The sequence below is a fragment of the Strongylocentrotus purpuratus genome, unplaced genomic scaffold (genome assembly GCF_000002235.5).
Source record: "Strongylocentrotus purpuratus isolate Spur 01 unplaced genomic scaffold, Spur_5.0 spur5_scaffold_8, whole genome shotgun sequence".
Classification (NCBI taxonomy): domain Eukaryota; kingdom Metazoa; phylum Echinodermata; class Echinoidea; order Camarodonta; family Strongylocentrotidae; genus Strongylocentrotus; species Strongylocentrotus purpuratus.
Genome location: NW_022145614.1, coordinates 6947527 through 6959275, shown reverse-complemented (window position 1 = coordinate 6959275; position 11749 = coordinate 6947527). Strand labels below are relative to the sequence as shown.

Genomic DNA, 11749 nt, shown 5'->3' with positions numbered 1-11749 from the left:
AGAGCTGTACAATGAAGAGATAATTATGATGATGATAATGAAGAGATAATTGTGATGATGATAATGATGAAGAGATAATTGTGATGATGATAATGATGAAGAGATAATTGTGATGATGATGATGATGATGATGAAGAGACAATTATGATGATGATGATGATGATAATGATGGAAGAGATAATTATGATGATAATGAAGAGATAATTATGATGATGATAATGATGATGATAATGATGGAGAGATAATTATGATGATGATGATGATGATGATAATGATGGAAGAGATAATTATGATGATAATGATGAAGAGATAATTATGATGATGATGATGATGATAATGATGGAAGAGATAATTATGATGATAATGAAGAGATAATTATGATGATGATAATGATGATGATAATGATGGAGAGATAATTATGATGATGATGATGATGATGATAATGATGGAAGAGATAATTATGATGATAATGATGAAGAGATAATTATGATGATGATAATGATGATGATAATGATGGAGAGATAATTATGATGATGATGATGATGATGATAATGATGGAAGAGATAATTATGATGATAATGATGAAGAGATAATTATGATGATGATAATGATGATGATAATGATGGAGAGATAATTATGATGATGAAGAGACAATTATGATGATGAAGAGACAATTATGATGATGATAATGATGAAGAGATAATTATGATGATGGTGATGTTAATGATGAAAAGATGAAAAGATAATAATGATGATAATGATGAGACAATTATGATGATGATAATGATGAAGAGATAATTGAGATGATGATGATGATGATGATGATGATGATGATGATGATGATGATGAAGAGACAATTATGATGATGATGATGATGAAGAGATAATTGAGATGATGATGATGATGATTATGATGATGAAGAGTACCATATTAATCATCTTTGTTGACAATTTCTAAATATAAATTTGTCTATTACGAAATATTATACAAGTGTCCAGCTGTTTTGATAAATGCCTACTTTCAATACACTGAGCTTTCAACCGCTGCGGAATGGCAGAAACGACTTAACGCCATAGAAGATAATTCTTAAAGCCAATCTGTTACCACTTGGAAAAAACAATTAATTTTCCATTTTCATCAAACAAATCTTCTACACAATATCAAATAGTTCTTTTACAAAACAACTGTTACCAGCTACCATTTGTCTATTGTATATACTTTCTTGGGAAAGTTGATTAGTGGCATTGTTACACAGCTCTCTAAACTCAAAATTTGCATGTGAAACCACTTTGTAAAATAAAGGTAGATGTCTTATTTTTTGTCAAAGTTGCAATAATGTAAAAATTGTCCATATTTTTTCGTAAAGTGATTAAAAAGTATTTTCCATGAAGAATACTCTTCTTCAAAAAATCTTACTATCCATTTTATTCTTAGCACCTTAAACATTGATATTCAGACCCCCTTTTGAATACGGAGCAATCAATGACGACTTTTAAAAAATATAATTCCTTTTTCCGTTCCATAAAAATACATGTACAGTTTTTTCTAATTCTTCCACCACATATTCAGGGACAGGTAAAACTGACGCACAAAAAAAAAAGAATTTTGACAAGGCAAAAGTTTTTAGAATTTGTATTTTTCCTATTAAGGTAAAATTTCCTTTTCTCCATACATTTAACAATATCTTAACATCTTTAATACATTTATCGAAATTAAGCTTTAAACCTGAATCAGTGTCGTAAGGGAAAACAATTCCAAGACCCTTAATAGGTTTGTTCGGCCATTCAAACTCAAAATATTCATCCTGTGGCTCTCTATATGACACTATGAACATGACAGACAATGAAAGCGGACAAAATATACAGTTCCTCAGGTAAACAAAGGGACATCCCTTCACTGCTATTATGTAAAAATGTGTAGAACAGGTGTCACATGCATATTCACCTGTTCTACACATTTTTACAAAATAGCAGTAAAGGGATGTTCCTTTGTCTACCTGAGGAACTGTATATTTTGTCCGCTTTTATTGTCTGTCATGTTCATAGTGTGAGCCCAACCACATAGCTTTACACTTATCTTTGTTGATTTTTAAACCAGAAAATGAAGACAAATTATTACTAACTCACAAGGCCGCTTCTGCTGACACTTTATCCGCTAAAATCAATTTTGTGTCATCTGCATATTGAGTCAATTTAATCACATGATCATTTACAAGTATACCTTTAATATCATCTCTTTGTTTGATCTCGCATGCAAGTGATTCAATACAGACTATAAATAAATAAGGCAACAAGGGGTCTCCCTGTCGGACACCTCTATGTAATTCAAAATATCCTGATGAATGTCCATTGCTACGAATACAACTGCTAATATTAGTGTAAAATGACCGAATACAGTTTGGAAAATTCTGACCAAAACCAAATGTATCAGAAGTATTGAAAATAAAATCCCACTCCAGTGAATCAAATGCCTTTTGATAGTCTAAGAATAAAAGAAGACCCGGAATGCCATTTTCTTTGGTATAGAACATAGTATCTATAATGGTCCGAATAGATTTGCCTATGTAACGACCTTTTATGAAACCTGTCTGACATGAATTTATTATCCTTGATTGGATTTTACATAAACGGGTAGCAACATTTTTCTATGCAATTTTAATATCAGCATTGAAATTGGTCTCCAATTTTCCAGGTATCATTCATCCTTTCCTTCTTTTCTAATCAGAGTGATAATTGCTTGTTTTTGCGAAGTTGTTAATTCTCCCCTTTCTAAACTTACACTCACCGATTCTAAATAGATATCTTCTAACATATTCCAAAATGTTCTGTAAAATTCAACAGGAAGGCCGTCATTTCTATGGCTTTTATTTTTGCAGCCATACTATACAAAGCTTCCTTAATTTCTTTCTTATCTAATGGTTTATCAAGAATATTTCTCTCTACATACATTTTGCAAGAATTTCTTGGCCTCATTATTTGCACCAGTCTCATAAAACTGTTTCTGCCTTTTCAAATATCTTGCTGATTTGCATAATAGAATGACATAATTTTTCACTCGATTCCTTTTTTCCAAACCTAAAAGATATTTGATGCTCTTTTCATACCATCTACATCTTGCTCTCACCGTAACACCTTCAACTTTTCTATTTTCTTGAATTTTATATGTACTATTCATAGCTGTTAAATCCTTTTCTAGAACTTCAAGTAATTTCGATTTTACAAGTTTCTTTATTTTTTTTCTTTGAATATTTAGTTGTAAATAACTTGACTTGATATTTCATCCAATCCCATTTTATTTGAGGATCCATATGTAAATACTCTATTTTCCATCTTTGGATATTTTCTATCAATGTTTTAACATAAAGGTCATTCTGTAATAAGGAAGTGTTTACCTTCCAGTATCCTTTTCCTCTGGATATTTCACTCAACTAAATTGTCATACTATAGCAGAGCGATCTGTTCGTAGAGCATAAGTTATCCCTACTTTTTAAACTTTTGGTTTAAGATCATAATTAAAAAAAATAATCAAGCCTACACTGTACAAAAGGCTCTTTTTGCCTCCAAGTGTAACGGGATTCGTTTATATACATATTACGCCAAATATCAATCAAATCAAAATTTAACATAATATCTTCAATCTTTTCCACATTTTCCCCTCCCATTTTATCTACTTTAGGGTCTAGAATGCAATCAAAATCACCTCCAGTTACCAAATGTTCTTCACCATTTCATTCCTTTTGGACAGCATTCAATAAATATTTGTAAAACTGTATTTGCATATTTTCTATATGAGGTGCATAGATATTTGCAACCAACAGGTGAAACTGTCCACATTCTGCATGAATACATAAACTCTTCCACAGTAGTCTCTGTATACCTGTTTGCTTGAGCGCTAGTTACTTTGGCAGCTCGGCTAACGACCAGGGTAATATGTGTAAAGCACCATGAGCGTCAGAAACTGGCGGATACCGGCGCTATATAAATAACCATATTATTATTATTATTTAATCTTTATATGAAATCCATTTCTGAAAAGATAGGCAACCCTTGTACTGTGTGTCGTGCCATGACAAAATAAAATAGTACCACTTCATTCACTCGTCCAATAAATTTCATCTTTTTGACAACTATGAGTCTCCTGTAACATTACTATATCAGTTTTGATTCCACACCCAGTGAAAAATACTTATTTTCTTTGCATTTAGCATACAGTGTGTACCTCTCACATTTAATGATAATATATTAAAGACATGATCATGAGGGTTCATCATCTATACAATAATTCTGCAAACTTGTATAAATTATAACCCGAGAGTTGAAAAAAGAAACAAATAAACAAAAACAGTCATAGAGTTCGGGCAATATCTCCGCATCATGTCAAAGTCTGTCCGTTGTCTTCAGTTGAAAAGTAAATTGCATGCATTCTTGAAGCTCCGTCCGTCGACGCATCTATTCTCAAATAAATATACATGCTTCTTTTACGCTTGGATGCTGTGTATCTTCATCACTCACATCACTGTGGGAAGGGTATCCAAGGTCTACATGTGCATCTCTGAAAGGATAAGTCGACAGGAAGGGGAAAATAGGTAGGAAGGGGGATATAGACTCAGAAAAAATATAGGAAATCAAAAGGCAAAACAGCTAAAAGCTAAAATTAAATACTAAAACCTCTTCTTCTCTGTAAGTCACACTCTTTTTTACTTTTATTTTTATTGTTGTATCTAAGTTGAGGGCTGCGGGCACGTCAAGATACCTTGCCTATTTCTGTAGCCCTCCTGCATCTAATGTATGTTAATTATGCATTCAATATATTTGTTTAATTTCGTTAATTATCTGTATAAAATTATATACACTTAAAATATTGTATCAAACCATATTATGTTCATGAAAATGTATGATGAAAAAAAGATGCAGAAACCAATAAATCAAAAATCAAATCAAATCAAATCAAACCTCTTGCTGGGATGCATAAACCATGCAACAGCCAAATAATAAAATGACAAAACTATGCTCTTTTAAACTGGGTTAGAAAAATAGTTTTTATTTGTAGTCTGCAGCTTCTCCCCCTAAATTCAAACATTCATGAAAGAGAAACAGTTGCAATTAAAAGATCAGCCTTTCTTATAAATGTGATTCATACACAACATTGTTAAATATTACATGTCACATAATTAAACTGTTTCAGTAAAGTACATATCAGTTTTTAATAGTAACCCAGATATAGCCCAACCAAAGAAAACCATGGATAAGAACAACAGTCTTATATTTTTTTTAAATAAATGTAATGCTTCCTGAGAGAAATTTCAATTATTCAAACATATTTGTGGCTTACACCCAGTAAATAAGATTGATTGATCGATCTGTATTGAAAAACAAGTCAGAAAAAATCTTGGAACCAGTGGGACTTGTCGTAAGACTGAATAATCCTGGATCAAGTGAGTTAAAAGTGAGTACCGGTACAGCAACCGTCTCTATTTTTCTTCCTCTCATGTAAACCTACAGATAAAACAAACCCTGTATGCTCAATACCCCATTCTTCCAGAGTGCATTGATTTATGTCCTAAACTTAGAACGCTTAGAAGAGGAATAGGAGGATACAATCAGTTCTATATTAGCAAAATATATGGGTTTGGATTAGTGAATAGAGATGCATTTGATAATGGTGGTGACACTGTAACCCTTGTGGTGCTCTAATACCATTACCCTCGTCATAGCCAAGTAAATTTATTGTACTCAAGTACATAGGATATCAACTACCATTTACATAATCACCTGGGTGTAGGGTGTCAAATGCAGATGAACGTCTTGCAAAAGAAAGGTATTGTTGAGTTGGGATTTGAATCCTCGAGCTCTTGATTTTAAAGTGTAGTGAATTAACCATCATATCACACCATCTCCACATCATGCTATTCAATACATTTACAATGACGGTACACATCTTCTCTGACAGAATACATTAACTATCCAGAAATATTTTGAATTTCTCTATGTATTAGTTAATACAGTAATGTTTCATCTGAATAAGCAATTAACTTCTCTATGAATCTATCTAAAAAGTAACTGTGTTACTAAAAAAAAAGTAAGTTGCAGCATCTTTGATAAATAACCAGACACCCCCTATACACTACTCACATGTGAAGTAAAAACACGGTTTATACATAATTACTCTCAATACTAAAAATATGAACTGCATTCATACATCAGCTAAAACTGGAATACACATTATAAAAAGTACTGCAGTACATTATTGATACACATGACATTCTTGTCACTAAAATCTAATTTACTAGAAGGCAAGCTTAAAAACCATTAACAAAATTTTAAAAAATTATGTTGAAAAGTAGGGTTTAATTTTACCCTTGTGTGAAATAAGGCACATTTCTTAAAATATAAACCATTGCATACATGTAATTATCTCAGCTTATAATTCTCCCAAATCAGCTATATATTTTCCTTCAAAGAAGGATAACTAAATTTCCCTTTATTGCTTTGTTTTGCTTTGCTAAATAAAGGTTTGCTTGAGTATGCAAGCCACTTTAATATATTTACTACCTATATCTAATATAATAATTAGAATGTAAAGCATTAAGCGCTATACAAATGTGACTATCGTAAGTATACCAAACTATCATCACAAAAGCTGAAATACCAGCATTTGAAGAAGCCACACACTAAAAATATGGAAGCATAAATAGTATGCACTGTATATGTACACCATATGATTATACAACCCTCTTGGGTATTGTTCTTTTGTACATGATGATATGGAAGCAACATGATTGTACACAGTGCTGCATCATGTATGACTTCTGCATTCTTTATCTTTTGTATCTAATGATGTATATCATAATTTGTATCTGGTTGCTATAATATCATGTTTCTAGTTTTTTTTAAACAATATTCACATTAAAAATCCTTAAATACTCATTCATATACTGTAAGAGGTCACAAAGTATCTATATAAAAAACTGATATGTTACTGAAACCTGTTCTAATATTGCTAATAAGACTGGTTTAGTAAAAATTCATACCTATGTCATATAATATAATAAAACAGCCTTTCAGTAGGCTTGAATTTTAATAAGTACTAGGATAAGTATTTACAACTATCAGTGAAATAGGTGTCGTCACCTAAAATGTCAAAATCTTTGGTGTTACTTTAAAGAGGCTATAAACAAAGAGTAATTATGGCAGTGAAAAAAATACACGGGGGCTCGGGGCAAATTAGCCCCCTGAAATGCCCAAAAGAGCCCCCAAAAATCAGAAAAGAGCCCCCATGAATTTACATAGAGTTCAATGTAAAACAAATTTTAGAATGTTATTTTCATGTAGGCAAGCTTGAAAAGTAGCCCCCGAAAAATAAATATTAATTTTTTCCTTGAATTATGGCAAAATGAGTTGTCTGTACAAACAGGAAATCCCTACACCATTACTCAAATAAACAACATCAAACAAGTTATTCTTGTTTCTTCAATTTATCACATTATTCAAACTTTTGTAGTGCTGAAGGCATGTTAAAACAGCTAACATTCTTAAATCGGTATTTGGTATACAATACAAAGCATAGTCTAAAACTAAGAGTTTAAAAGTCGCCTCCACCGATTACAATACATTATTGTACTGGCTACTACTTGTGTCGTCATCACCACCAAATGTCAAAGGTTACTGTACGTTTACAAATTTCAGTAGGCGTCAAAGTAGGATTTTTAAGCATGTACCTTTTTGATGGGCTATAATTTGTGCATTAATGAAAAACAAGGTTATAAACAAGACATAAATGGTCATTGCACGTTACCCAGAAAATCCTGAAGGTGCTTGAACAATGTGTCATAACAAAATTATTTCTATGGCGTATTGGTCAGACTTTACATACAGTGTGATATTGAAGTGTTACTAAGCATGTTTTTAAAAAAAGAAGACTTTACTGGCCTTTTGCAGGAATAAAATACTGTCATACTCAAGGTTTGGTGAGGAGGTCAAATTTGGGTTAAAAAGAATGGATGTTAAGTTTTTGTGCACATTCAAAGCATGCATGCCTTAACTATCTAGCAGCAGATTGCCACGACCAGCAATCCCTGTATATTCAAAAGTTACAATCCCTGTATATCCAAAAGTGCATCAAATCACATTTCGTCGTGAAAGTGTACCTACAATTTTCTCTAACTTTGATAAAATATGCCAATCTCAAACTAACTTTGCAAGGCAATATAGGGCACTTTGTAAACACCAATGTTTCTTATCTACGGCTAGTCTTTCCAACGTAACCTCTGATCTTAATAAAATATATACGATAATGACTGACATATTGCTATCACATACTTTTGTAAGTATCATCAAGGCTCTTCCTGACTTTTTTGGCTTCGGACGGGCTGCGGGTTTCGCCCTCCCCAGATCGCTTTTGGGAATCAAGTGGCGTCATTGCTGAGTCAAGGAAGTTGCCGGGCTAAGGAAAATTAAAAAATAAAATACCACACAATTAATTAAGTTATTCAAACCTTATAACAATGACTGGGGGTGCGATAAGGTGACTTAACAATTATGGAAAGCCGTTAGCACTTTTTAAAATATTTTAAAAGTTATTTTAAAAGGCATAAAATGTTGATCTAAATCATTCATATTTTCTATTTTCAAGGAGATTTTATGTTCTTACTGTGGAATCTATGATAATTCTATAACACTTGAATTTTTGCTTTTGAATATATTTTATTTAAGGCTACAAATGACTCTCCATAATGTTTAAGTCCAACTTACAGTTAGGTTCGATTTTGGATCTTTGTGAACCCCCCCCCCCCCCACCCCAGCTGGTTATATAAGTACATTACAAATTTAGCTTCAGATTAGTTTATTTACAATGTTCAAAGTATCATATGAACAATGAAGCGCATAACATCAATAGTATTAACAAAATTATTACATTTTCAACAAAAATGATGTGTTGCATTAATATGAGTAAATAGTAATAAAATATTTGGAATTTTACAATTTACACGTTTAATACATCCAATACCCGAGTTATAACCTTTAGAATACTTTTTCTTTGAAAAGAGTAGCAAATGCTGAAAAGCAAGGCTTGTATATGAAATGTTCAAATTAATTAGGTGTAAAGATTCTATAACTGTACACGAAGAAATTACAATAACATAAAGGCATTCAATAAAGAAAAAGAAAAGTTTAATGAAGCATAATGTTGGTAATTAAAATAAAGATTGTTTTCTTGCAAAATCATTTCAAATAAATTGAAATGCAATGATAAGAGCAGAGTGTGACCGGACATTTGCTGCGCTTCATATCATCAATGACCTTGGGTTAGGGTTAAAGACTTTATTATAGTGTTAGGCCCAAGGTTAAAGTTAGAAATTTGATTACGGTAGGAAATTGACCGCAGAGCAAATCTGAAGCACATTTGAGCATCACTTTCATGGTATCTTCCGGCTTACCTTTGGTTTACTGAACTTCTGTTTGTCACACCATTCAGCGAAACATCTCTCGGCCTTGGCAACATTCTCCGCATCACGATGCTTGCAGTAGAGACGGATGTAGTGCTCTACAAAATTCTCTGGAAGCATCTGGGACACCTGATGTCAATGAAAAATATATATGCATTACCATTTAACTAACATTTTGTCCCTAATGACCTTAAAATCAAATCAGTTTATCTATTCATTCCTGGACTCGGCAAGAGGATGGGTCCTTCAGAGCTGCCAACCTCCAGAACAGAAAATCAGTAATCACAAGGCTCAAAATCAGTAATTTGGGGTATAAATCAGTAATTTCTTATGCGGCGCTATGAATCTAAAAAAACGACACGCCAACACTGCGCGGACGCATGATTATCTGAAATTTTTGGTGATTTTACTCACACAAAGATGTTAAGTATTGAATTTCAGGTCATCACAACACAGTTTATCATGAAAAATGGCTCCTATTCACAGCACTCGCTACGATAAATCATATTTAATTCATTTAAAAAAAAAAAAAAAAAAAAAAAAAAAAAAAAAAAAAAAAAAAAAAAAAATCATTTTTTTTTTTTTTTTTTTTTAAATCCGTAATTTGAGACAACATTCCGTAATGGTCGTTAATTTCCGTACCAATTACGGGAAATCCGTACTAGTTGGCAGCTCTGGTCCTTCAAAAGGTGATTTTGAAAGTGGATACCTGTAGGCCAGCGGCAGCCCCATAAAGTAAGGCCAGGGGGAAATGACTGTCAAAAGCAGCCAATGGCCACCACTGCCCCCTCCAGGGATGATAGTGAGCACTAAAAAAAATAAAGGTTTTTTGTTTTCCCCTCAATCATGCCCCCCTTGAGTAAGAAAATAAGAAGAGGATTCGCGGGGAAAAATGGCATCTAACAACATTCCCCCTTTCGAGTAAGAAAATTTGGGAAAAAATAGGGAAGAATAGAGAAAATAAGAGGGGAATCAGGAAAATCAGGATAAAATAGGGAAGAAAAAAAAATCTGGTAAAAAAAAAAAAAAATTTAAATCGGGAAAATTACAACAAAAAAAATCGGGAAACCGATTTAAATCGGGTTTTTATCAGGCCTGCCCCTCCTTCCATACTCATTCCAGTGTTCAAGAATACCACAAACTGTTGGTATGGATAATAGGCAATAAACTCTTTATAGACTATCCACCACCATCACTACCCCCCCTCTTTCCTCCAATCAGTACGAATACCTCCATACTGCCTTGTATGCTACACAAGAGCACAGATAATAATTTACTGAACATTACTGGCAAGTCCCTCTAAAGCATACATCTTTATGCTGAAATGGTCTGTATGAGAATTTCCCTTTTGATCATTTTATGTTACCTCGGGAGCGCCAGGAGGGTCAAATCTGACTGACATGAGCGCCTACAAGAACCCATTATTATTATTATTATTATTATGATACAGAAAGTTATTTTCCATTGGTACACGCAAGGTAAACGTACATTTAACATGGTCTCATGTGCTGAGTGCCAGAAGGGCGTAACAGCAAGTTGCATGAAAATCTAGATAATTCCTTACCTGTCCTTTCCTAATCTTGATGGCCCTGTTCAGGTCTTCCTTGGAGTAGAACCTGACGTAGTCGACAGGGTTCTGGTTCCCCATTCCATAGTCCATCTTCACCACCTGAAAGACATGAACAAAAGAAGATAGGGAAATATTAGTTGGTCTAGTGGTACAATCGGTGATATGCTCAGCTCTCAAGCCTTTGTCTATAAACTGACTCTAAAGCAGGGCTCCCACTTAGCCGAGTTGGAGCCTCGAGTTGTGGCGAGCTGGAGCGATCTTATGGCAAGCCGTTTTATCATTAAAACATATTTTGCCATAAGATCGCGCCAGCTTGCCACAACTCGAGGCTCCAACTCGGCTAAGTGGGAGCCCTGCTTGATGGACCCCAGTTCGAAACTGAGTCAAGGTATAATTTAGTAAGTGTTGTATATTTTTCATTTCATTAGCATTAATGAATTCCATCAATTCAGTCAAACTTCGTAGTGACGTTCTTCTATGAGTCCACACTACCCAAGTCAGAAGGGTACGTCGTATCGGGTACTTACATGTACAACCAGGTCATCTGGATCAAGCTGGGGTCCTTTCAGCTCCTCCTCTGACACAGCTAGACAGATCGCTTTGCTGATTTCCAGTGGTTTCTGGAAAACAAAGAAAACAAATGCATGTGTTATCCCATCCAGTCCAGAAGGTATTCAATATAGAAGATACCAAGAGCTACAGATATTACTCTTTATGTTCGAGCCACTTAAACA

At 33.5% G+C, this 11749-nt stretch overlaps 1 protein-coding gene across 1 annotated transcript in view; it reads right to left on the bottom strand.

Annotated features, from left to right (window-relative positions):
- Positions 1 to 4208: 4208 nt before the first annotated feature.
- The window catches only part of LOC583384 (deoxynucleoside triphosphate triphosphohydrolase SAMHD1), a gene marked incomplete in the record, with an annotated part of 34712 nt that continues 27171 nt past the window's right edge, over positions 4209 to 11749 (bottom strand). Inside the window, 2 exon segments of the mRNA XM_030975095.1 lie at positions 4209 to 4551; positions 8319 to 8439. Coding sequence (XP_030830955.1) covers positions 4538 to 4551; positions 8319 to 8439 — 135 coding nt within the window.